Raw genomic sequence first — 27,902 nt, 5'->3', positions numbered from 1 at the left:
ATTCAGAACCTCCTGACAGACATAAAGAGTGATTAAACCTGCGGTTGATGTTGGGGGTTAGGGTTGGTTGGACTAGGGTCATGTTAATGGCATGGAGGTCAGGTTAATGGAGTTGTGAAAGCAGATGAATTTCTGAATCATCACTTCCTAGGTAGACCCCTGTACTGCAGATGTCAGCCTATATACTAATGTAAATAATACGTAATAACCTTTGTAATTATTAAAGTAACACCTTTACCGTCATGGCATGCCACAAAATCATCCATACCAACAGTCCTGGGGCTTCAAGGGTGATGGCAAACAACCATAGAACTATACATAAGTGTGAATCCTCTTCTTTACCTGGTAGGGTTTAGTTCATTTCAAGTGGTGAAAGCGCCTCAGTGCCCTGCTGTAGCGGAAAAAGAGCAGGGTCAAAAGACTCCATTGTGCCATTGCTTCACCACCACCACCACCAGCACCACCACCATCACCCTTCCATCTATCCCTCCCTCCCTCCTCCTCCTCCCTCCTCGCCTTTCTCTGCCCGGCCATAGATGACCCCTTGTTTGTTTGTGCACAGGCCTGGGTGAGGCAGATGTGAACCAGAACAATGGCCACGTCTCGGAGAAGCCAGCGGTGACTGACGCCACGGGCGCTGAGGGCCCCACCGACCCAGAGGCCCCCGCCGAGGCGGATGACCCGGAGGGCGCCGTGCCACGCCCCCACCTGGTCCGCCTCTTCTCCCGTGATGCCCCGGGGCGGGAGGACAACACCTTCAAAGACCGCCCCTCCGAGTCAGATGAGCTGCAGACCATCCACGAGCACAGCACAGCGGGTTCAGAGTGCGGTTCGGAAAGCCCTGAGCAGGACCTAGAGTAGCTTTTGCCTTTTGTTTTTCGCACCCTTTTTACGTTTCCGTTGCCCGACTCCCCCTCGCATCCTTTGCCTCTCACCCCGTCGTCTGGGATAAAGAGAACCCAAGCATTTGGCTTATTACCGAGAAACTGCCCCCAGCTTAAACTCTAAGAACCATGGCCTCCGCAAGCAGCTCCGCTCAGGCAGCCTTCGGGCTGGGCAGGAAAAAGAAGACCCCCACCCTCATGGATCAGATCGGGACCTTCTTTGGAGGGGACAAGAAGAGGAAGAGCAAGGTGAGGGAGACTCACCAGAGTTGTGTGGTGGTAATCGCTCGGCCCTAACAGTTCATTCTGAACGCTCACTCTGTCTCTAGAATTAAAACCGTTATTTGTTTGTGATTAGTGCGCTGCAGGCATTTGATGCTAAACGGTTCCTAAATGTTCCTTTTTATTTGAGTTGTTTTGCCTTTTTTATTTTAGTTGTACCAAAGTTTCACGTTGTTCAGAAACTGCTAAACGTCATTTGCGTCTACACTGGATTCTGACTTTGGGTGGGGTTATGTTTTCCTTTTCAAGGGGCTGTGATTTTGAAGTGTTCATTTTCTTGTGTTCTTGTATATTTTGTTTTGGTTATTGTTTCAATGGTACTGACATAGGTAGATGTATAAGTAAATCACTAAATGTTTTGAATATATATATGTTTATATGTTGAGTTGCCATACATTAAGTGAGATTGTTCAGTGGTTCCCTGAGTGGCTCTTGGCTTCCAGCATGTTTCAGTGTATGAGACTTGGCGGAGAAGAATAATTTGCCAGAATTTGCCAAAAACAGAATATAAGAATTTAGAAATAGGAAGAAAAGCTGTATTGATTAGGATCTAATATATGCTCTTTAAATGTTATGTGTCTGATATTATGAATTTCAGATTTCTGCTACATTTCAGATTTGAAGAAGTAGCCAGATCTAAAATTTGTATTTAATATTCTCATCACAAATTATCCATCTTCTTAATCTAGGGATATGCTTTTGAGGAGTTAGTTCTCACTTTCACTTCACAAAGACTAGGTGCTCCCATTTAGTATATGATCAAAATATAGTGTTGCTTGCTTATGCCTGTATACGACAGACATATACAGGAATAGGTATGTGTTTGGGCATAAATTAATAATGTACATAGACATATGTATATATAAGTCTTCTATCAGAAAGTAACTAGCAGTATTTGAGTCTGCACTATATTTCTAATGTCATTGATAGTTCTGTACTCTCGCAGAAACGGAACACTGAATTACTAATAACTGCATCTCTGAGGAGCCACATCCATCAGATTACTAGATGGTTTGATTAGTCTTTCTTTCCCTCAATCAATGGTTCTTAAACATTTTAAATCATTATTGATTGCCCTTTCAAGAAAGATTTTACAGCTGACTGGGCCAACAGTTGCTTCCTTGTCTTATGTTATTGCCATCTATATTATTTTCAATCAGAGAGAGTACAAGATTGATTTACTTAAGGTTGAGAGAACTTGTGAGGGTGAACGCTGAACAATCTCAATGCAATATGCATTTTCACAAGTATTGTGTCTACCATACAGAGTGTTGGAAGGCTGAGAGGCAGGTTAAAATGACGCTTTGATTCTGCCCTTCTGGGGATTTTCATAAAAGATTACGAAAACAGGCATGTTTTTGTGAGAGGCTGGAATTCAAAAGGTTATCTGGATATCTGGAGACCGTTGAGATAAGTTCTCTCTTGGCTTTTCAAATGTTTCATCTTCGGAAAAAAAAGTTTGAAGTTGGTCCAAAAAGAAACATTTGGAAATGTATGTTAATGTTTTCACCGGCCGTTTGCCTTGCAGCTCTGCGTTTTGATGACTCAAATATATACGAGAACATGAATGCCCTACCTTTGATGCCTAAAGCCTAATCATTTTCTGCTGTGATTCAACATCCAGGGAAATGCAACATTTTCTACTTTAATTGCTGAAAAAAATATTATTGAAATATAATTGCAATCGCATTGCAAGATTAAAATGTGCTGGTCATGCAGCAAACCAACCCCCAGTGTTTTTTTCCACCCCTTTGGGTGTCTAACATGTGTATTGTGTGTTGGCTTACCGTTGTTTACGGCATAAACCACACGCCAGTAATTAAGTTCAGGCTACGCTCTATTGCGTCACTTTATTGTTTTTTAAGTCAATAACTGAATTTTAAGTCAGTTATTGGTTATTTGTGCATATTGAGGTGTCGCTTTCAGGACCTGGCTAGACCCAGTCCTCAGGAACATCCAAAATATTTGTACTTATATTGTATCCTTCGTTGAGTGTGCACTAAATCAGATACAGTAAAAGGTTAGATCCTCAGGACTTGATACTGGACTGAGTTCATCCACTATCTCAAATGAGCAGGATAATGGAGAACATCATTTTAGGGATAACAATATTTGCATGAACACCAGCTATGCCAGCAGAACTTCGCCCCCCCACAAGGATTAATAATATATTCTGACATTTTCCGGGTCTTTTCTTGACTTGCGGCCAGAAAATGTGTTGCTAGCTGATAGTTGACCATAAATAATACCGCAAAAGATAGAAATGGCTAGGGAATTCACTTATACTGCAGTTTTAATACCAAAAAAATGTAAGAATCAAAAGATGACACTGTAATCTACCCCCAGTGTCTTGAATGAAGGGGTTCCCCTTCTTTTGATGTCCGCTAAATTTAACACAGCTCAGGTTTTCTATTTCTATTGTTCTAAAACAAACGGTTTGTGTGTGTGTGTGTGTGTATGTGTATGGAAGAGAGTTTGTAGAGTCCGTAAAGAGATCTTCCCTAAGTTGTTTTTTTTTCCTAATGCTTAACTATTTTCTGCCTGTAACAATTTCTAGTTTTCCTGTGAACTATTATCCATTAAACCTACCCCTATCCCTGGGATCAGTAATTACGTTCTGTTACGATTGTGGCTTTATTAAAACGCTTTAATTTACACTTTGCACTCTAAATCTTTTTATGTATTTGCTGTTGAGTGTGTTGTCTTTTGACCATTTGTTCTCTACAGATTAATGTTTGAATGTGTTAAGTAATTAACTTCAGTAAAAAATGCATGTGTAACACCGCTAATTAAAAGACCTCACCCCTCTCATTTGTCAGAACCTTTTTGCAATTAAGGATTAATGCAATGTTATCATTTTTTGAAAAAAACAAGATGTTTGAAATGTTTGAACCCCTCAACTGTGTGTACCAATTTAACAGCTCGATGAAGACAGCAGTACAAATTTGATATGTCACCCAAATATAGCTTTCCAAACCTAGAAACAACAACATAGCCTGACACTGTTATGATCAAATATATTCTTGGATACACATTTACTTTGCTCTTCATTGATAGATTGTATCTAAAACTGTCCAATAACCTGCAGTATATATATTTGCCATGTACGTCAGGTGCAGGCTTTGAGCCGGGATGGACTAGGAATAACACTCTTCTCAAAGTAATCCTAGCATTGTGTGGCCTGGGGGCTTTTGTTCACAAGGAAAATAATTCCTTACTTTCACATCTTCAACCTGTTTTTCTAGATGCTACTCTCTCAAGTATTCCAGTGTCGTGTCACTGCGGCACATTCTGAACAGGACACTAACCCTAGCTTGGTGTAACAGCCGACGCCTGTTCTCTCCCCAGCTATACCTAACTCTAGCCTTTTCCCTTATTAGTGTGTCCCGGAGCATCGTGGTCAATTAATACTCTCCCGCCTGACTCATGAGCCCCTTATGCCACTGCTCAACACCTGGGTTGTGATTCCTGTCAGAGACACACTGAATGGTGGTTTGTTGGGGATCTAACTGCTATTCCAACACCTTAAAGGACATGGGTTGGTTTCAGCTCTTGCATTTTGCTCTGCACGCTTTGCAAGAAAGAAATGTGTGTGGGTGCTTTGCTTGATCCTGCAATTAAAGGGCTACAATTCTTCTGCCAGGCCACAATCTGCCCTCCCCTGGAGATTGTGAGAGAAAGTGGGCATGTGGTAAAATAAGGACCCTTAAAGTTCTAATGGAAAAGGGGGCTCGAGCCTTAAGTGAATAGATTTGAAAAGTATAAACTTTGTAACTTTTTCTTTAGTCTAAGTCATCATGCTGAGGTTAAGCGTAATGAAGTACAATTTATCTTGAGGTAAAATGTATACCCGAAGCTTAGTTAGTGATTTCATGTAATCCCTGATTTAACTTATATATATATTGTTATTTATATACAAACATATATTCACAATTGAACAATCAAAGGGAGACAGGTAAGTGTGGTCTCGCTTGTGTCAGGTCCTCATCAACCTTGATCCATCTACAAAGTTTGTTTAATACTCGAGCAGTACAAATCGATGATGTTTGCCTCCACCACTTGAGACATCCGCCCAATTTCTTCTGAGCACAACCTTTTTTAAGTGAGGTGTCTCATCACATTGTCTCATGGCCCACAGGGGGTGCTTCAGTGCTGAAGTGAACAGGAAGTCCCTGCCAGGTGTTGGGTCAATCAGTGCGACATCGATCAGCATGACATCCATGCCACCCATTTATATCAATCCCTGGTTCTTTTTATATATTTCTCTTTTAGATTTTCTATTTTTTTCACAAAGGGATGAGCCCCTAACAAACAAACCCCTAACAAACATTCATTACCATTCCTGACCAATCAAACATATACTGTACATACATGCTCACATAAATAACAAAAAATTGTTAGAATGATAAATATCAAAAAAATAATTAAAATCTATAAAAATAACAACACAAAAAAAAATTTGGGTTCTGACGCAAAAACAAACTTCCAGACAGTGATTAAGGACGATTGCACAAAGAATATGACTTATTCTAGTCTAGAACTGTTTAGGTGCCAAGCCTAACAAAATGCAGCTTAATAATTACACACAATAAGTGGACACAACGACCACACTAATTATGGTGTCCACTTATTGTGCCAATGTTAATCGACAACGCCATTGTCAACAAGCCTGCTTTTGGATTGGATTGCTTTTGGATGGGATTGAAATCGTATGAACAGAAAAAATAGAAGACTTGATTGTGTTCTATATTGGTGTGAAAGGAAAGAGAAGGGGATGGGGGGTGTCTGTGGGGGATAGTGATAATGGTGTGTTTTATGCAACAGCTTCAACTCCAGGTGTGCCCTTATCTGCTTTGGTCTGCGATGGCTGGGCGTCTGTTCGTCTCTATCATCTCCTTTAGATTAAATATTGAACATGGCCGGTGATTAAGTGTATTTTTGGCCCCGTACCGCCCTACTGACCTCAGAGTAGAGTGCAGGGATCATTAAGCACTGCATTGGGAGCTTGAATAAATTGGGGTACATTGTGCTGAATACTGAGTGCTCCCCCTGCTGCTCCAGCGAGTGTTCTCTTCACACATAAAACATGTCGGGGACTCAACACTGCTGGATCCCTCCTGGGGGTAGGCTTAGAAAAAAAAAAAAAACTTGAAACGGGTGTGTGGGTGTGTGGGTGGGTGTGTTGGTGGGTGCGTGTGTGTGTGTGTGTATGTGTCTGCGTGTGTCTCCCGGTTATTATAAATGCTGCTCTGCTTAATTATTGGTGAAAGGGGTTATGCTGGGATTTATTTTATATCCAGGCAGGGATGTACTGTGTCTGTGTGTGTGTCCATTGCCGGTCTCAGCTCACACTCTCTCTTCCGCCACACACACACACACACACACACACACACACACAGGCCCATACACACATTATACTCACTTCTGAATGTGCACACACACACACACATCTCTATTCTTCCCTCATGGCTAAATCAAACAGAAAGCAATCACCCCCTTCCTGGCTGCACAGAGTGCTCTTGGTCACTGATGGCCTGGGAATGCCATCAGTGACCAACGCTGAAAGTTTAGAAGCAGAGCTAAGGTACATTGAGAGACCAACGATAAAAGTAGGAGAACGAGGGAGAGGAAAGAAGACAGACAAGACTTGAGGACTTGAGGCGTGGAGAAGAGAGGAGTAGAGGAGAGAAGAGGCATGGAGAAGTGAGAAGAGGAGAGGAGAAGCAGGGAGTAAGGAGAAGCAGAAGGGAAAAAGAGGAGTCGAGGAGATGAGTTGAGAGAAGAGGATTCGAGTTTGGGGGAGAAGAGGGAAAGAGAGAAGTTGAGGTGAGGAGCAGAAGGGAATACTTATATCAAAGGGAATACGACTCCACAGCAACAATCTGCCAACACGCAATCAACAATTCATATTTCATCTGCCTCCCTGTTCACTGTAGTACAGTGACATTTTCCTTTGGTGTCAATACAACATAGAGATACATATACAAGGAGTGAGGCTATACACCAACGAGCCTGCACATGTATAATGGGCTGCATTGTCTCTCTAGGAGATATCCTCAAGCATTATTTACGTCCAAGAATACACTGGTTGAGACACAGCAATGATACACTAGGGACCAGGGTAATAACATGAACCAGATTTCTTATTTTTCTTATTTTCTTATTTCCTTGTAATCTTTTCAGATATATGGACCAGATTTTTTTTTTAATATTTTTTGATCAATACATGATGACACTGAATGTATTGTAATGTAATGTATTTTAGTTCTCTCCCTGAGGTAACCTTTTTCGATAGAACACACACACACACACACACACACACACACACACACACACACACACACACACACACACACACACACACACACACACACACACACACACACACACACACACACACACACACACACACACACACACACAATGACTCTGGCATGTGAAGGAAGGAAAAGTGGTGAGGGTCCTTTGAAGTGAACATGTACAATTGTCCCAGCGGTTGACAATTGTATTCACCTTTCATTCTAGCCATTGAACTACAGCAGCCACAAACAACACAGCCTTCATTATTCATAGGGATTCACTGGAGCCTTCACTAGACACCCCTCCTCCCTTTTAAGATTGACAGGTTGGGCTTTTCTTTTTTTCTTTCTCCAACAAAGATAAAGCAACGTCTAATAGGTTTGGGAGAAGAAGGATGTGCCGTGTTCCGGAATCCCCCTCGGTGGGTTTTAAATGACTTATTTTCTCTCTCCAGGGGTCCTTCCGTGGCGCTCTGTCCCCCGCCCCCCAGAAATCCACCGCCGCCTCTCCCCGTAAGCGCGGCACCGAGAACGCCGTGGTGACGTTCTTCAGAACAATTGTGAGTCTCTATGACAACACCCCCCCCCCCCACACACACACACACACAGGGTTCCTCTCCGTCACTTGCCTTCCTGCACTTGGTTTCCTCTGCCTGACTTATCGCCTCTGCTGTACGTTGCTAACATTTCAAACTCTCTGTCATTCAAACTCCCTTCCCTTAGGTGTCCCCTGCCCCACCCAAGTCTAGGGTGAGTCCTGCTTGTCTTGCCCTCTCTTCTGAGTTTTGAATGTAGACTTTGTAGAAACATATCTTCAACCCAGTAATGATGTGTCGTGTTCACTCGTCCTTTTAACTTGAAGAATACATAGAACCAAAGCAGTAGCGTTTTGTGGAAGGTCCTTCTCCAACTGATGTGTGCTTGATGTTTCCCTTTCTCTTTCTGCCTGTTTCTACGCCTTGATGTGCTCTTATGTACCTTGCTGCTGTTGAACCTGTGCTCTTTTCCCAACGACAACGTCTACCTTTTCCTGCCCCTCTGCCCTGTCCTGCCCCTGCCCTTCGCTCTGAGTAAGATCTAAATTTATAGCTGTTTTGTGTGTCGTTCTCCCCCACTCATCCTCCAAACCCTGCGTCCTGCATGTCCAGTGGACTGGAATGGCAGCTAAGATGGGCCTGGTAGGTGCTGGGCGTGGAATATACAGCAGAGGTGTCATGCCACCAGAAGCTCTGAGTGACCCCCTCCTAGCCCCCCTGATAGCCCATTATAGAACATAATTACTCTAGGATCAGCTCAGTGACAGAAGTGCTCTGGTGCATGACATCTTTGACCTAATGAGGGAATCACTCACCTCCCATTTCCAGCGCTTGGCTTTCCCATCTGCAGTTTGGCCCGTTATCCATGCGTCTATATAAACTCATCTCACCGCTCCACACATTTAAACCGCATATTCAATCGTCCCATTCTCGATTGTCCGCCTTCTAGGCCTCTTATCAGTTTCTGTTTGTTGACCACATTTTTGTATATTCACGACTGCCGTTTTTCTTTTTCTTCTTATCTCGTCAAGGGGATTTCTTCTCTTGGTAGCGAAAGTGAATACACACTATTTTTTTAAAGATATATCCAATTTCATTCCCTTGGTTTAATTTCCCGCGATTCATCTGGCACTGTTAGAAATATCTTATGCATAGCCCAGTCTGTATGAGTCATACAAAAGTAGATGTCAGTTTGTGTGTGTCCAGTGCCCAGTGAAAGTATACCTCTCCTGAGTCTTATGTAAGGTAAGGGTTTGAGAATAAACAGTAATTCCTACCACCCATCGTCATACTCACTGTAATTCATCCTTATAGTTAGGGCTACAATGGGCTCACATTTCAGAATCCATCCGCCTGAGTTGAGTCTCTCCATGAGGAATAAACAAGGTCCCTCAGATGTCAGCCTGTGGACATTGTTAAAATCGCTCTGGACAAACAAGTCCTGCAGCAGCTATAATTAGTTTGATTAACCCCGAGTTTGGGTTCCACGCTGGAGTTTGAACAGAGATCTCGGATCTCCATTCAAACTCCACGATCATTTATCCAGTGCCTGCTCCCCTGTAAAATAAAAGAAAAGGAAATTTTTTTTATAAATCTTTCCTATGCTGGAATGAAAATCAATACGACCCCTTGGCCTGTGGGTCAGTTCGACGCCTTGCGCTAAAGCCCAGGAGAGACTCATCACTCATTCATCCTAGGTTCTGAGGTTGTGCGTTGACCCCCCCTATGCTACCTGTTTCCCCAGGGGAGCCAGAAGTCACAGTCTGCCAAAGCAAAGAAGGCGGCCGCCGGGGACGGTAAAGGCAGCCTGACCAAGATCTTCAAAATGGTAACAATGGAAGCTCTCCACAGCCTCCCCCTCATCCCTCTCTCTCTCCCCCTCCCTCTTTCCCCCTCTCTCCACTATCTCTGTGTCTCGTTCATCCTCCACTAACTCCTGTGCCGTTCTGCCAGACGTCGATTTGATGAAACAAAGCATTTCTCCACTGTTTTTCCTTCTATTGATGTAATTTTAATTAAGAGACGGAATCTCCCTGTTCATAGTTTTTTGTTCAACTGGCCTTGGTTTGATTAAAGCATAGAATTTCTTTACTATCATATCATTCCTCTCATCTACCAACTTCCATTGGATCTTCTTCTCATCCGAATACATATCTCTTTCAACTTATCCTGTCTTGTTCTCTCAAAGTGTTCGTCTGATTCAAGAATATAATTTCTTCTCTCACTAAATGTCGCTCCTCTTTTCCTACCCCAGTGATGATATCGTGCGCAGAGTGAGTAACCGTTGCAATACGACACATTTTTCTGCTGCACCACCTAACCATTTCCATCATCACCAAAGTACTTAGGAGATGGGTGTATCCAGGCCTTATGAAATAACCAGAGGCTCCCTGGGCATAGTGGTCTATATTGCAGGCCACGCTAAAAGGCTTTGCAGCATTAACACGTTAGATCCATGGCGGGGCTTTCCATACGTATGGAAATGGGCAATAGGCCTGGGCTGCTACCAACACCACCACCACCACCACCACCACTAAACTGTAATAAGTGCCCAGGATATGGACAGAGGATGGTCGTCAATACACAAAAAATGAGATGATGGTGTCTGATGTCGGGCTATTCGTCAAAAGGAGCTCAGTGTCCAATGCATTTTTGGACATTGTGTGATAGATGGTTGGAAGATGATGGAACATTAAGCGTGACTACACACCAACGTGAGCTCATAAATAAAAGTCTCTAAATAGTCTCAATGAATAGTGTAAAATAAAAAACGATTGCAAAAACCGAGATGAAATAACTGCAAATATAAAGAAAAGGATTAAGAGAATGTGAACAAATTTAACACACTGTTGCACATCCATTGTTATGCTTTCTGCCATCTTGTCTGTAGCCAGCAGACGCAGAACATCTCCAAGGGTAACATCTCCTGGAGTTAATCTGAGTCTGTATTCATTTATGATGATCCAGTAATTGTAATGGCGTGTTGAAACTCTACAGAGGAGATATAGCGCTCCGAATGCCATCCAGGAGGAGAGACTCTGAATGTAACTTTCTAGAAATGTTGAGGCTTGAAGATACACGCAAACTGACCCATCCACAGCATTGTTACGGTGAAAGGGCAACTGTTAAAGGGCCTGGTCTGACGCCGGCACATCCCCTTGAACAGCGTATCATGGCCATTCTGAACTTCCCTTTAGACCTCCTAGACCCCAGCTCCGTCAGTGGAGCGGGGCCCGAGATGGCCCCCTGGAGCCGTCACTTCAAGGGTGTCACTCTATCATCCAAGGAGGTTCAAGTCAACACTCTTCTCGGCCTGAGGATTCTCCCATCCACTCTGGCCTGTTTACACTCTGGTGGCTAGTTGAGCGTAACGCCTCACTCCCAAGTCCCAAATGCCACACACTTCACACTCTCTCCGCCTCACCCTCTCCCCATCCGTGGCCTTTGTATTTTACACTCTGATGGGCCTGAGCTGCCTCTCTTCTTTTGATGAGTTATACTCTGGTTCATCTGTTTCCCGGGGACCTATGGCGATTTGTTGTCACAGTAGACAGTAGTAGTTTCTCCTGTGTCTGTCCATCCGTCCCCAGGAATTAATCAGTCTGGCTGGACCTGAGATTACTTGGTTCAGTAGATGGAGTAGAGGGAGAGGTTTTCACGTTTCCTCAAGACGCCATCGGTGCGGGGTAAATAGTCATTAGTGAGGCACAAGAGAATACATTTCTCCAGCGTTTAACTTTTGTGCCACTTCTTTTTAAACCCTTCTGGTACGACTAATTAGCATCGAGTTGGAGCTCAATCTCGCCCTGAACACTAACCATCTCTCTGCACATAATCACACGACACACAGCCCAGAACAGCAGCGGACACAAAGCCCCCCCAACGCTGTCTTCTTTTCCAAGTACTCTCCCCATCTATTGGTCTCCATTTCCACTTCCAACGTCTCTGTGTTAGGTTGCAGAACTCTAGCTGTGTGTTAATTAGCTTCCCCTTTCCTCCCCCAATTTCAGATGGAAGATAATTAATTTATTTCCAATTGCAGAAAGAAAAGCGTCAGAACAAAGGCTGCCTCCATGCCCTTGTCTTGTGAAGGGGAAGACAAAGGAGATGTGGATTAATGGTCTTTTAAAGCCATTTTCCACAAAGATTTGTCTCATTTGTATAATCCCCCTGCTACTCACAACCTCCCTCTCTTCTATTTTCCGACCATCTGATTTTGCCAAGGGGAAATTGCATCACAAACACAGGCAGCCTAATCTGTACATTCCTTTTGGAGAAAACAACTGAAGAGGAACTGCTAGGGTCTGCGTCATCAGGCGTGGTGTTTCAAGTCAAAATGCAAATACATTTGGCAGGGCCTGCCTTGCAACGTGCTTTAACCCAGGGCATGTAAATATTGTAATTTCATTCCATTTGATTTTCTTTTCAATTTTATCTTGTTAAATATAATAGTGGCTCGGATTTACTTTCTCATCAAAAAACCTACTGCGTGTTCATCGCTAACAAAATGCTCAATGACTCCATAGCAACACACCGGCAAGAAGCTCATTAAGTTACTAACCCTAGACTAGCACTGCAGATTCCAGAAGGAAACCACAGTTGAATAATAATTCTGGATGTACCAGCGGTCAGTAGGAAGAACATGCCCTGACATGCTTTAACTCAGCTTCTCCATCCGTCCTGCAGGGAAGCAGAAGTGCTTCACCAGCCAAGCGCTGAAGTCGTCCCTGATGGAAGCTTACCCTCTTCCAACGGCAACGAGGGCCCAACCCCTGTCAACAACAACACCAACAACAACAGAAAGGGACGAACGAGAGAGGGAAAAAAAATGAAGAAACTAAAATATCTCCGTGCCTCTCACTCTCCAAAACCTCAACCGTTTCCTGCATCTTAACACGCTAACACTGGCCTTAACTGTCCTACGACCTCACCTTTACCACCGTGATCTCACCTCCTCCCCCGCCCCCCCCTCCCCCATGCGGCTGCTAGATATTACAATCTGTGCCTGCGCCCCCGCCCCCCCCCCCCCCCCTCCCCCTAGTCCCAGAGTTCCATGCGGTGTTCGTCGGCGTTGAAATGCGTGTTTGCTGCAGTGGTTCCTGCATTCTCTCACAAGCGCAGCGCTGATTGGACGCCCGCTGGGCCTCTCGTTGAATGTGCTTCACAAGTGTCTCTGTATCTTGAGTCGTTTGCTCACAAAAAAGGTGGCTGAAGCGGACGTTCACCCGAACAAGAATTAGAGGGCCGGTCGCAAGTCTTTCTGACCTGACCGCGGACAACCCTTGTGTGAGTGTGAAGAACGGGTGTTAGCTCTGTTTCATTCTTTTTTCTTGGTGTTTTTTTTTTTTTTTTGTCTTGTCTTCTCCGTTGTCGTGTCTTCTCCCAGAACCGTGTTTACGCATCACTATGATTTATGTTCTTAACCGATCTAATGATGTTTTAACGTTACACGTTTTAATGGAACATGTTCATCGTGTTTGTATTCCTCCTCTCATCTTTAGACCCTCATGGGGTCCCACATGTGTTCTGTCTTCAATGTGATGTCTGATCTACGTTTGTTAATAAAACAATGTGACCTGCTGTAAAGCTTTGAGGTGAACACTGAATAAACATAGGCGATATAAAATCTATGTTTGCAATAAATGCATTGAATTCCAATAAAATGGATAATTCTGCAATGTTTAACATTGTCCCAGCTGTGTTTATTTTTCTCCAATTCATGAAATAATAGTGTGTAATGAGGTCTTCTATAATGTCATAAACATTATGTTGTGCATTGTTGTTGCTGTCTGGAAACAACATGTATTCTGCAGTCTCAGTCTGAGACAAAAGACAGCACCTGAATAATGATGGTGGATTGAGATTAAAAAGTCGATTTCCCTTGACACCTGCAGACACATAGCACAACTAATTAAACTCAAATGCAATACAGCTATTATTATCCATTATGCTTTCCGCTACCAACATATAAACTAGGTGCTGTGTTTTTCTACTGTGTGGATTATAAAAAATATTAAAAAAAAACACAAATTTCAATAAGGTGCTCTTTACTGAATGTTGAAAGGTTGCCATAACTCTTAAATGGTGAATGGTTCCAATAGTTTATCATGTAGAAAAAAATACAAAAAAGTGTGCTTGGGTCTGAAGGCTGTATAATCAAGTGTGTGAGTTCCCTTGGACTATGGGCCCTGTGAATGAATGTATATTAAAACTCAAGGCCCCCTATGTAATCAACTGAATGCTCTACCTGTAATAAACATGACGTCACTTAACTTGAAACAAATATGTAAAGTAATTTAATTAAAAACCATGAAACCAAATATGAGTGTCAGGTGTTTTGGATATCATGTGCATATCATATTTTACACAACATATCGTAACACTAGTAACTATTAATCGTATTATAAGTATATATAGCTGAGAGAGAATATTATTTTAGTAAATATGGTTAAGTATTGAAGACAGCAGAGGGATAAGGCTAGAAAGTGTGTTTCCCATTTGAACAATGCAGTCAGCATTTGGATCCAAAAGCGGAATTCATTCAAATAATGATTAGAATTCCTCGTATAAAATAGATAGACAAGTTCAATTCGTAGAAAAATGCCTTATTTTATTAAATACATGACCGATACAAAATAAAATCTTCCCAACTAAAAAAGGCTGTACAAGAGATGGCTTTATAATAAAAATGGAAATCTATGCTACCGTTCACATATTCACAAACCACCTGTGTCTTCGTTTTCAATCAAAAATATATCCATATACATTATTTACAAAATGCACTGCAGCATAAAAAAATGACAATTATACAAAAATAACAAAAAAAATGATGCCAGACTGAACCATTAAAAAAAGACGCAAACTTAACATATTAGTATAAATAAAGTAATTTCTCTCTCAATCAAAAAGGGGGGGTGTATATTTGCATTGATTCTTAACATTTAATGCGTCACCAGGGCCCAGAAACATCCAAAAGCACCCGGATATGCAACAGGACTAATGGACTACAGACTGAAGGAAGGTCCTTTGTTGAACTTTTTTCGTTTCTTTTTTTGTTCTTTTAAATCATACATAGTGCTTGCTTCAAGTGCTTTCAGAATATTCACCGCGCTCCCTGCATTCTAAAGTGAAGAGCTAGGGTTCATGCTGGGTCGCAGTCAGGGGAGTTGGGGGAGGGGGGCTGGGGGGGGGCACCTCAGGGTGTTGCCGGTGAAGGTAGAGGTGGAGGTTAGGAGAAGACGTGCCAGTCTCCAGACGCCTCCGGGACCACTTCCAGGTCCAGGTCTGTTGTCACCTCTGCCTGGCCGACATGCTCGTCCTGGCCCAGCGACCCGTCCTGAATTTGACCTGCGGGGTACGAAGGGGGAGAGAGGGTGATGCAGGGTGAGAGAGGGGGAGGCAGGGTGAGAGAGGGGGAGGGAGGGTGGGAGAGGAGGAGGCAAGTTGGGAGAAGGGTGAGGCGGGTTTGTAGTGGGTCAAGTGCATGTTGAATAATAATAAAGGGCATGTCCGTTGCAGATTTCACCATTAAATCCACTTTGTCTGGAAAAACCCACTACACTATCTAGCAAAGTTGAACGTCTGTTCCACTCAGCAGTAGAGACACGTCACACAAAGTTTTTGTAAATCTGTTGCATCACTTATCGGGGGATCCTTTAGTTTCAGAACTTGGAAAAGGTGTTGTCAAGGGGAAACCACATCGGTGCAATAGTGTGCATCCTAATACCGTAATATGAAATCGCATCTAATATCCTTATACCAGATAAAACCCAGAGCGGCTATCATTTATTCATAAGCATCACGCATCCTCATCCATCTTCTGGAAACCCAGCAATAACATCGTCGACAATTATTCTAACTTGCAATGCAGCTATCAATAGTTTTTCGGCGATTCATTTGAAAAGTTGGGCCCGGATGAAGAACTTTCTGAGTACCTGTCTGAAGCATCCGTTTATTTTAACCTCATTAGTGATGATGTAATGATGTTGCTTATTTCCCATGGGCTTACGTCATCACATCTCCTACATTAGGCGAAGGCGAGAAATGATTCCTCGTCATTAATCATTTTGCGTAATCACCGCTGAGAGGGGCCAGATATAGCCGGGGGTTAAAGTGATCAACGCTCGGGCAGAGTCAAGCACAACGTATGTAACGGGCGTGTAACACTAGACACTTTACGCCTTAGCGAGGATCGCATGTTCTGCTCTTGATGCTGAACCGCCGTTCAAATCGCTCAAAGGTTATGGACGACAAGGTATATGACAAGGTGTTGTGAGGGACACGGAGGGAAATGGTTCGTAAAGAGGCCGAAAGCAAGACGTTGAAATATGACAACGTTTGAGGAGGTGGAGAGACAGTAGGGAGTCCAGGCAGCTCGCTAGATAGACATGACTCTTCAGGGTCAACCTTCATGGACAATAATTGGACTCTCATACTGCCAGGAGTGGGGGGGGTGTGTGTGTGTGTGTGTGTGTGTGTGTGTGTCTCAAAATGCAAACTAATCTTAGGCTCTAAAGCAGAAGGCTCTTCTGCTTTAATCAGAAAGTGGTCAATCAGACGGGATGATCATTAGATCGGCTTCATGATTTAATCTGATCAACGATTGCATGGATTCAAGAGAGTGACAAGGCACTGCAGTCCCTTCCCGCTCACACAAATAGAGAAAATGGGTATATGCGTTTGTTGTTGTGTATGCATTTTAAATGAGTTTGGCTATTGCTGAAATATTCACAATGTCCGACAACAGGGAATTTTATTCGTGAATCCAGAGGCCTCACCCAAGCCAAGCGGGTCACGATAACGCGGTGCGAGGGGGCCTGCCAGTGTGTACGCATGTCCCCCTGAACACGTGCGCGCGCGCGCGTGCCTGCGTGCCTCTCGAGAACATGCCAGCCCTCCGCTCCATCTACTCAGATTCAAAAAGGCTTCTCAAGGTTTCTCTCAAGTACCAACAAGGATGGCAGCAGCGGCAGAAAGGGAGCTCGTACAAGGTTGTACCGGAAAAATTTTTTCCCCCCTCTTCGCGTGAAACACCTCTCGACGTTCTCAGCGACGGCCAGGGTCGGCCCCCTCGCAGCCCTCCGTGCACGTCGGAGGGCGGAGGGGAGGGGGGGGGGCTGCTCACCGTAGCCGTGGGCCCTCTTCATGTGGTGCTTCATGTTGCTCTTCTGCGTGAACCTGATGCTGCACACGCTGCACTTGAAGGGCTTGTTGCCCGTGTGCTTCACCATGTGCACCTGCAAGGCGCTCTTCTGGTTGAAGGCCTTGTCACACTGCGGGCACTTGAAGGGCCGCTCCCCTGGAGGACGAGAGGGTAGATAGATAGATAGATAGATATAAACTTTATATATTCCTAGGGGAAAAAAGGAGATACTATACACTAGACAATAAGGTTAAAGATACTAAGAGAAAGATACTAAGTAACAGACAACAAACAAACAAGGTCCACATTAATGTGCTGAGGCAGTGTGATAAGGGTGACAGGGCAGGGACTAACCCTGTGGTAGAGTAGAGATCTAGGCATGTTTTGGTGAGGTGCAAAGAAGTAAGGCAAGACAGTGCAATTTTAAGTCAGTAGGCCAGCATTAAATACTAAAAGCTAAAAAACAAGTATGGTAGCAGCACAGAGATGGATTGTAAACCAGTGTGTATGTTAAGGTGCAAAGGTAAGGCAAGACATTGCAAGTATGAGGAGACCAGAATTAGATATTAAATATTAAATATGGGCTAACTAGAGTAGTTAAGTGGACCCATTAGGAGAGGCCTGTGGCAGCGCAGAGATGGATTGAAGATATACAACAATAGATAAATAAATATGGGGAAATAAAGTGTACAGTGTAAACATTGGAAGAAAATATTAAAAATAACAGTCAATAACAAGCAATACTAGTGTTTAAAGTGAATTCAGTCCAGGCTGTTTGGAGGGAGGGAGAGGCAGAGCATGAGGGCTAACATAGCCAGTAGACATTTAGGTACAGGACAGTGATGATGTGATACATAGGATGGATATTATGCAGCGAATAGGGACATGGAACAAAGACGCACGCACACGCAGACACACACACGCACGCACGCACGCACGCACGCACGCACACGCACACGCACACGCACACACACACACACACACACACACACACACACACACACACACACACACACACACGACGGGTCAGGGTGGGCGTTCGAGAGCTCGGCGCCGTGGCGTTCAATCCGATGGGGAACTCTCTGAAGAGCAAATCGTTGAGCGGCCGCATCATACCAGCTCATTACTAACAGTTACTCTGGTTGTTATGAGATGATGTGATGCAACAACATGCACACATTCCCGCACGCATTCCCGCACGCATGCACGCACACGCAGGAGGACACACGCACACAAGCACACAAACAGGTGGACACAACCATGCATAAATCCTTATAATAAGTGACAGTGCTGAAGTAATACAGACTGTAATTATGATAATGGTCCACTTAGAAAACAACTCTAGAGCACTCTCTCTCCCTGTCTCCCTCTCCCTTTCTCCCTCTTGAGCTGGAGAGGTGTAGCAGAACGCTGTTGGTGCAATAAAACAAACAAACAAGCCAGAACCAATCACTGCCAGCGATGGATTTCTTTACCGTCTTAAAATATAAGTAAAGACTTGTTTACAGCTCACACTCACACACTATTAGATTGAACAATATAGTCAAAAAATATAACAAAGCTATTGCTGGCATTATGGGCTGAGAGTTCTAGGAAGGAGGGGTTAGTAGGGGACATGTGATCTCCAGGGTTACGACCCAGGACAACTCTCTGATACTTAAACTAATTAAAACCATCCCCTTGGTTGTGTATGAGCGTGATAATGAGTGGTGCTCTGTATGAAATGCACCACACACCCTGGCGCTGCACCGTGTTTCTGAGAAGCTTAAACTACAGGTAAAAGTTTACGAAATGACACAATAAACTGTAGAAGACAAAGAGGAATGAAAAGGTAAGGTGCAAATGCGACCAGAACACAGTCCCTACCCGACCATAGCTTTATGAATTTCATGAGTAATTCCTCTTTTCTTAAAAATATCAAAATGGCTGGTGGCTGCGTCTCTCTTGGACACTGCCGACAGAGCTCTAAACATTCACACACACCTCGCCACCACTGTCCCCTTATGTTGACTTTGAAGGGCCCTCATAAACTAGTTGGCGGACGCCAGTCATTTTTTAAAAATATTTTCCAACCGTTTTCTCTTAATGACCTTGTTTTAGTAACAATGACAAAATGGTATTTATAACTATGTTGAAGATCTTATAACCACGTTTAAAACAAACAATTAACAGGGTTGTCGGTTTGCTTCCTCAGTAAACCCTTTGTAAAGGCAGTGTATCCTCAGTGTATCCTCAGTGTATCCTCAGTGTATCCTCAGTGTATCCTCAGTGTATCCTGAGTGTATCCTGGTGTGACCCTTGTTACAGAGCCAGCAGGTTATCCTCCTCCTCTGGTCCGCCGCTCCCCATTACTGACATGCACAGACAAATTAACTAGAATTACAGATGATGTACCGGCACGTTATCAAAGTGGCTCCGCCATGCTTTGAGAGGAAAAAATGCATTACCATGTATTCACCGAAATACATATTTAGCAGCACTCGGAAAACACGTAATCAAACCCTGTTTGATTGATTCAAACATGCTTTGATTACGCTGATTACAACACGTGGCTTTTGGTGACAGGGTCGCAGTGGGGGAGCACGCCTGTGTTGCATGTTTTGGAAGCTGGCGTTGCACAAAAGCCCCGGGCAAAAACACAGATATAATACATGTAAAAGATGTATAATAATAGATGTAGGATAGATACACAGATATATCAAAGTGTGTTTGTCTTCTTGGCATCTAATGCACCACAACCACTATTCAAATGCTCAAGTTGGCTTGATTATCTCTTCACAGATGCTCATTTCATCGGTGAATCATTAGCACTAACAATTAGCGCCCTCATCCATGCGATCCCATTCATGGTTGATTAATCCACATGGACAGACTGCGCCTCTGTGTGATGCATGGTGAATCAAGCATGTGCATATCGCCCAGTCTTGTTACAAGCTTCTATTCTAAAAAAAACTTTTTGACGTAATGTATTCTAATGTATTCCACTTAATGTTTTTAATATTTGGAATATTTTAAAAGCAGAAATCGTCATACATGTCATTGCCAAACCCAGAGCTGACAAGAGCGTGTGTGTGTGTGTGTGTGTGTGTGTCACAGAGTTTCCAGTGTGTGTCACAGTGTTACCAGCGTGTGTCACGGCGTTACCGGCGTGTGTCACGGCGTTACCGGTGTGTGTCACAGCGTTACCCGTGTGTGTCATGGCGTGTGTGATTCAGTGTCACGGCACAACAGTGTGTGTGTGGCAACATTACCTGTGTGTGTGCGGTTGTGTCTCTCCAGTTGGGAGCGCTTGGCAAAGGCCTTGTCACACGAGGTGCAGCTGAAGACCCGGGGCTTCTGGGAGCTTGGCGAGGGCCCGGGCTGGTGGACGCGCTCGTGTTCCTGGGGAGGGGCGACAGGGAGCGGGTGGGTGAGCTAAACACACACGGACACACGCACATTGCAATCACAAAGCATCCGGAACGTTTGATACTTTTTCTTATGCTAGAGCTTTATTTTAAAACCCCAGATTTAAAGCATTATCTGATCAAATTTAAAACCACTCACACCAGCGGTGGGCGTGTGGCCCTGGGCATAGCATCCAAAAGGGTGAATCACTTCCTATAGATTTGTGTAACCCGACTAGAAATTATCCTGAATGCTTTGTATAGGGTTCAGTTCTTGCATTTCAATAAAAAAATCACATCTTTTCATTTCATGGAGCACTGGACGTGTTTTGTTGCACCAAAGTACAGGGTAAAGGCCATGTGTGTCCCATCACTTATGAACTTATAAAACTCCAAGGAATTCTTGTTTGGTCTGGTATTTCCACGTCTGTATGAGCATCACCACTCCACATAGAACAACACAGCATGGCTCACATCCCGCTCTCTGTCCCTCTGAGAGTCGTTGTGCTTCAGCTCAGATCAAATCACATTAGCAATGAAAGATACCAGGACTTAAACTGAAGTAAAACGAGACCCGAGGTATTTGCTTTCCACGCAGCTGTCCTTAGGTTTTCCTATAAGGTTTTCCACCTTTTCCTATCAGTGTAGGATTTAAAGCCTTTTTTCAGGGGCATTTCTGAACATTTCCAAGGTTATTTGATCAAACGTTGGGTAATACATGATTTTTTCTATGTGGCATGAAAGACCACGATTCAATGAGTTAAATGAAAAAAATGTATCCAGACTCTCTTTGCAAATAAGTAAAATACAGAAGTGAACTCTGTCATCCTAAATTCAAGGGAAATTCTAGTCCCCTTCGATAACAAAACCTGCTATACACATTTAATATCCCATATTGATCTTGCTCCTGACAATCTTATCTTCCACTTTATAGAAAGTACACGGTCGCTGTGCCAATATCTACCAACTGCGACTTTTTGCACAAGAGATAAATATATTTAAATTTTCTCCATGTAACAAAACTTCTATGGTAAAAAGTTGTACTTTTTGAGTGCTTGTGAGAAACGGAGGGTGCTGGAGGAGGCGTCTGCTCCCTGCTAGTTCTGCTGTGTGTTCTGCCAGTGGGCGTTGGGTTTGCAGCCATGGGCAGAGGGACTGGGAGCGGACTGGTCTGCTGCTACTGCCAGCTCCCTGGAGCAGATGCTGCCAAGTGCTCAATTCTTTAGTTTCTGTTTCTTCCATGAAACTCAAAAACTAGGAAAAAGAAGAGAATAAACAACCTCTCTCTGTGTGTGTGTGTGTGTGTGTGTGTGTGTGTGTGTGTCTGTTTGCTCGTGCATGCCTATATTTTTTCTGCATGCATGAAATTCCCATATGTTCAGGTCCAGAGATGGACTATTATATTTACAGAACAATTGTGGTTAAACCCCAGAGAATAAGTAGTCTGGGGAATGAAGCCTGTTGGATTGGGGATGCATTTGAAGCATTCCCTGGCTTACCATAGCACAAAGCAGACAGGTAGGACACAAACACGTAGGAGTGAAGAAGGGACACGGAGAGAAACAGCCTTGGTGATGTTGTGGCGTTGAGATTCTAACCAGACAGCAGGAATACAGAGCAGTCGCACATCGACAGGTTGGGAGTCCCTAACCGTACAGTGTATATGTAATGATGATATATAACACCACCATGTTTATTCAACACATTCATTCAAATGGGGGGTTAATAGTGAAAATAATAATTTAGCTTTTAGAAACCAAATAGACTTATAATAGTAACACTAATACTATTTTTTGATTATTTAGCAGCACTAAGGAGTCAGGACCCCTCATCTCTGTGGGGGTCCCTCGGGGCTAGTTTGGGTAAAACGGGATGAGAACCGCGCACAGGGAGACATTGTCATCGTCATGACATCATGGGACACTGTGTGAACGAGGGGAACGAGTCCCCCTGGGAATGAGAGGAAAATCTTAGAATAAGGCTGTAACATGAGGCAATGCGGAGAAAGCGAGGCGAATACCCGTGCACCGTGTGTTTCTCTGACGCGGTCTCTATGGGTGTTGTTGTGCGTCACGGTGCAGGGTCTGCCCCTGGTTACAAGCTGGGGGGCTGGTTCTGGTGAAGACGTCAAGCGGGACCTGTCACTGCGCCCCACACACCCACTTGTCCTGCCTCTCATCTCCACTGCCTGGCCTCGCTACGAACCTGCCCCCTGCGGCAACACACCACAGGAAAATATGAACAATCATGGAGATGATTGACAGGTGAATTGTAGCCAGGGCTCCTGGGCTTTTGATGATGGTCACGCTAAAAATATCTCGAGAGGGAGGGATGAGATGGCGGACAATTTATTGTAAGTTAATAGGCCCCTTTTCTTATTGACACTTGGCTTTAGCTGACACGTGAACTGATTGCCCCCCTCCCACGATCGCTTATATGCCTCAATGATCGCATGTCTTATAGTTTTAACATTGACCTGTGCGTGTGTGTGTGTCTGTGCGTGGTTGGTTGTGTGTGTGTGTGTGTGTGTGTGTGTGTGTGTGTGTGTGTGTGTGTGTGTGTGTGTGTGTGTGTGTGTGTGTGTGTGTGTGTGTGTGTGTGTTTTGTGTGTGTTTTGTGTGTGTGTGTGTGTGTGTAGGATGGTTTGTGTGTCTGTGTGTGTGGGATTGTGTCAGTGCGTGTGTGCATGTGTGTGTGTATGCGTGTGTATCGTGTACATGCCTGGAGAAACCAACCTGACCTGACTGGGGGTGACGACCAGGGTAAGATTAGATTCCTCTCAGTTGGCAGAGGCACTAAATCGACTTAATCTACCCAGCTGTCAGTGATGAAGGGATGCGTGTACCAGCCATCAAAAAACAACCCTCAATGTTTCTCCAACCCTTACTGTGAGAAATCCATTGCACTATCCACTCGGCGATGCATGGGCACACCAAACTCCGGTCATTAGTAGTCTTTGTTCCCCTGTCAAAGAGGTGATAGCTCCTCCGCCAATAATTAAATGATACTATGTGGCCATTTAAAGGGCCACAAATTGGGATACCAAAGGGAACTGGCCTCATCTTTCCCAACATGGGATGTGCTTTTAAAAACGTAATTAAAGATGGAGGCTGCCATCCATCTCTTGAATTAAGGTGTTATCTTGGATTAAGGTGTTACTCTGTCCTGTTTCTCCCTTTCATTCCAAACCGTGACCAACGCCAGTCTGCCTTTTCTGCAGAATGCATTAAAAAAACAAAGAAACAAACAAAAACGTTTTTAAAATCTAGTAGGTCTAGGCTTTGCCTCCGAAATATGCCTCAGACGAACCATGTGATGCGTCCGAACAGCGGCATCTGGTGGTTGAATGTCATCGTGCTATCTATCATCGTTTGCGGTTTATCCGGGGTAAAAAAGAAAAACATTTTTTTGGAAGACGTTCATCTGGAAGTTGGATAGCCGACAATCAACCTGTTGCATCGAGGTAAGATAATTATTCATCTAAATTATATAAATACTAGGATAACCTGTCAACTGTTCGCTCATAGTAGGCTATCTGAAATTATTTTGATAGGCGTAATGTTTTCTTGTCATGGCTAGTTGCGTTTACCGTTTACACGTGGCTGTCTTATATTTGTCTACTTTTGACGATTGCACGTGATTTTCTCGCATTGTACACAGCCAAATGGACTGAAAAACCCAACCAAAAATTGCAGGCTTCTTCGTGCGACAAAGCAGGCCTACCTCCCCCTCTGCATCGCCTGCTCCTCCTCCCCCCCCACCACCACCACCACCATCACCTCCACCACCGGATCCCCGGCAATCCTCTAAACACCGAGGTAGTGGGTGGAACCCGGAGTGGGCTATGGACCCTAAATATGCAGGGTGGCTTTACCACACCGAACACGGTGAGTAGAGCATTATTTATTTTATATTAAATGTTGAAATTTAAAGTAAAGACTAAACTATATTAAATTAGTTATTGTATTATTCCTAGGAATGTTTTGCAGACTATGCAGGACGCACCGTCAAAGGGCATCATGTTAGGGTTAGGCCTTTCATAGAGGTCCCCTGCACTAACTACAGGCGTGATGCCTTGGACTCGCACCTGAGCTCAACCAATCACGTTTCATGTGTGGGCATAGCAGCCCAATCAAGCCGAAGTAAGTGTTTCTGAGTTGTTCAGGAATAAAAAACTAGGGTGATTTAATTAATTATTACATTTAAACTAAAAGTGACAGCTTATTGAATGTTTGTTTATTAGGTCTGCCCATCAGTGAGGCATTTCAGCCCATTTTGAATGGCCCTTTGAATGTGGAGTATGAGGCCATAATTGGTGGCTTTAAATGTCTATACTGGCTGGTAAAGCATGAAATTGCGCACCATACAAACTACCCGGCATTGCTGGATCTGGCAGACTTCCTAGGCTGCGAATATTTTTCCAAACTGAAGGTAAGAATTTTATTTCATTACATTGTACATTTGGGTTTGTAGTAAAATTAACTATAATTTAAGAATATATTTTCCTAGATTGATCAAAGGACAAACTACAAGTCCCACAGGATTGTGGATGAAATACTACAGATTCTAGGTGCAGTGGTTGAGGAGCCCATTTTAGAAGCCATTAGATCATCAAAGGCTATTGGCTTGGAAATTGATGATTCCACAGACATCAGTGTGACAAAACAATTAGACATCCATGTCAGGTACAGTAGCGGTCACCTTCCTATTCATTTTTAAATGGGTCATGATGAGGTTCTGTATGTGTAACAAAACCAGGTAAGACAAATTGTTTTCTTTTGTAAATACTCCAGGTATACAGACAAGGAAGGACAGCTGTTCTGTCAATTCCTGGATCTTGTATCCATTCCAGATGGCACAGCCATAACCATTGCAGAAGCTGTGAAACAAGTCATAATAACAAAATAAATGCCTCATCTTTGGCCTTGGCACAGATGGAGCAGCAGTGATGACCGGTGAAGTGAATAAATGAATGAATGAAAATTCCAGTTAAGTTAGTGTCAAAACAAATAGGTTGCCTTAATCTAAAACCTTTTTTTTTACTTTTATTTTAGGAAAAAAAACAGCAAAATTGTTGACTGACTCCTGGCCAGGATTAGTGTTGGTGCACTGTGCTGCTCATCGCCTGGCCCTGGCATGTAAAGATGCAGCAGAGGGAGTGCCATTCATGAAAATCTTCAGAAAGCACCTTCAAGACCTGCACCTTTATTTTAGGAATAGTGCAAACCGCACTAGTGCTCTAAAAGCAGCTGCCAGTGTCCTCCAAGTAGCGGATCTGAAAGTCACAATAAGTGAAAACATTGTACACCAAATTCCTTATATAAATATGGAATTTAATTAATTGCCCTATCCCCCACCCCAGGAGGTTAAGGACACTAGTAAGTGGCTATCACAAGAGAAGGCCATTTCCAATCTTCAGAGAAATCTGTCTGCAGTGCTTGCTACACTTGCTGAGGAGGCAGATATAAAGAAGGACTCAGTGGCACGAGGGTTGTACACATACTGTGCCACCTACAGATTTGTTGCAGCTGTTCACCTGCAAGCAGACATCCTACCCTACCTGGCACAGCTTTCAAAATTGTTCCAGAAGGAAAATATCAATTTCATGGCAATCAAAAACCATGTAAATTATGTCACATTGATTTTTATTCATATAATTACATATCAGTTGTCCTTTGTAAATACGTATATGTTTAATTTGCATGTCTATTTAGGTTCCCGTTACCATTGAAAGATTAAAAAAAATTAAAGAGGCAGGTGAACATCAACCCAAGGGCTCCTTTCTAGTTCAGGTCGAAGAGAAGGTGACCCATCTGAATATCAACGCCGAAGAAGAGAGGGGGAGACGTGGGGCAGCTCTTTCCACCCTTACCTTATGAGAACGTTTTCAGATGCAAGTAAGCAAGCTCAAGAATGAATAAACAATAACGAGTCTCTGAAATATTATCAGCCTAAATTTGAATTTTCTCTCACATCTAATGTTAATAGGTCATGGAGCTGAGGTTCCAGCAGCTTGGAATTCTTGGTGCCTTTAGTGCTCTGGGACCACAAGGTGATGAGAGTCGTGCCATCTCAGACCCACAAATGCTGGCCAAGCAGTTCCCACCCATCAATGAGAAGACACTTCTCCAAGAATGGCAGAGCTATAAAGTGCTTACAACAACTGGGATTTTAAAAGTGAGTCATTAACATAACATATTAAGTTGTTTATGTGAGTTCACGGATATCTGTCATTGACCAATGTTCTCATCCATCAGGACAAATCCCTGCTCGATATAATGACTGCAATGGCATCTGGGTATGATGAGCTACATCTGCTTTACCCAAACCTGTCCCTCCTATCAGCAATCGCCCTCACAATACCGGTCTCAAGTGTGAATTGTGAGAGGGATTTCTCTGTGATGAATAGGGTAAGTCCATTATCATCTCTCAATCTTAGATTCTATCAAAATTGTAAATATTATACAAAGGTATAAAATAATCTAAACTTCATTCACTCTCTGTGTATAGATCAAGACAGACCTGCGGAACAGGCTGCAGGGCAGTCTGACAGCCTGCATGAGAATCAGTATAAATGGTCCACCTGTGAAAGAGTTTAATTAAAACAGGGCCCTTGAGTTGTTCTTTGTTAAACCAAGGAGGATAGCCTGTAGCGATGCATTCTTTAGTTAAAATTGCACAAATTGTTCTTGTTTCAGATGATGCTTAGCACTTTATTGATTTATATTTGCATTGTTCTCGTTCCAGATGTTATTTTGAAAAGCTTATTATTTATTCGTGAAAAAAATATATAAATAAAAAAATATATATAGAAAATATACAGCGGAGGAGATTGAGGCAATCACATCCTTGATTGCCTCTGTCGCATTACATCTGTCGCAGCCGTTCAAATGAGGCTATTGATTTTCTGTTTACTACTAAAGGTGTCTGACTTAATATTTATGAAAATAGACATTTTGAAATGAACTATATTTTGAATAGTATATTTAGCTTATTATATAATACTGTTTATTCTGAGACTGCTTTGCTTTTTGCTAACTGTGTGCGGGATTTGCCCACCGTCAAGGGAAAGGTGGTTGAAAAAAGTCGGTGGTTGAAAAAAGTCTTTTGACTGCTAAATAAGTTCACACATTGCTTATAGTGGTTTATTCGTTTCCCAGTATCATTACCTTAATTTAGAAGACATTTTTTGAATAATGAATAATTGAATAATTTTTGAATAGTAAAATAAATACAATTTTTTTTTGATGTTGCGAGTTTTTGAAATTATTGGAAGCGAGTCAAGCTGACCTTGCCTGCTGTACCGTATATGTACTGTACTGTACATTGGTGAAACAAAACACTGCCAATATGGCAGTTCCATGTGCAACAGG

General features: G+C 43.2%; 3 protein-coding genes and 1 pseudogene across 5 annotated transcripts in view; 3 read left to right on the top strand and 1 right to left on the bottom strand.

The window, feature by feature from the left end:
* Positions 1-3,973, top strand: part of LOC311351091 (myelin basic protein-like) — a 45,309-nt gene extending 41,336 nt beyond the window's left edge. The window contains exon 4 of the mRNA XM_084471178.1: positions 563-3,973. Within this exon, the coding sequence (XP_084327304.1) occupies positions 563-861 (299 nt within the window). The 3' untranslated portion in view covers positions 862-3,973. The remainder of the gene's footprint in view (positions 1-562) is intronic.
* Positions 993-14,311, top strand: LOC311351092 (uncharacterized protein). The gene is made up of 4 exons (XM_084471179.1): positions 993-1,133; positions 7,921-8,025; positions 9,746-9,829; positions 12,688-14,311. The coding sequence occupies exons 1-4, from the start codon at positions 1,014-1,016 to the stop codon at positions 12,718-12,720; spliced, it is 342 nt and encodes a 113-aa protein (XP_084327305.1). The 5' UTR covers positions 993-1,013; the 3' UTR covers positions 12,721-14,311.
* Positions 14,312-14,654: 343 nt separating this feature from the next.
* LOC311351634 (zinc finger protein 236) overlaps positions 14,655-27,902 on the bottom strand; it is a 53,416-nt gene continuing 40,168 nt past the window's right edge. For both annotated transcript variants that reach the window (XM_084471811.1, XM_084471812.1), the window contains exons 29-31: positions 20,395-20,524; positions 17,126-17,299; positions 14,655-15,348 (exon numbers count right to left, since the gene is read on the bottom strand). In XM_084471811.1, the coding sequence (XP_084327937.1) occupies positions 15,230-15,348; positions 17,126-17,299; positions 20,395-20,524 (423 nt within the window). In that variant the 3' untranslated portion in view covers positions 14,655-15,229. The remainder of the gene's footprint in view (positions 15,349-17,125; positions 17,300-20,394; positions 20,525-27,902) is intronic.
* On the top strand, positions 24,387-27,132 carry LOC311351649 (zinc finger protein 862-like; annotated as a pseudogene). The gene is made up of 8 exons: positions 24,387-24,416; positions 25,039-25,214; positions 25,323-25,484; positions 25,584-25,816; positions 25,892-26,152; positions 26,244-26,376; positions 26,582-26,706; positions 27,040-27,132. The product of its transcript is annotated as a zinc finger protein 862-like (transcript).

Source organism: Micromesistius poutassou, assembly GCF_964030765.1.
Source record: "Micromesistius poutassou genome assembly, chromosome: 8".
Classification (NCBI taxonomy): domain Eukaryota; kingdom Metazoa; phylum Chordata; class Actinopteri; order Gadiformes; family Gadidae; genus Micromesistius; species Micromesistius poutassou.
Note: the sequence above shows the minus strand (reverse complement) of the source record. Positions and strands in the feature narration are given on the sequence as shown.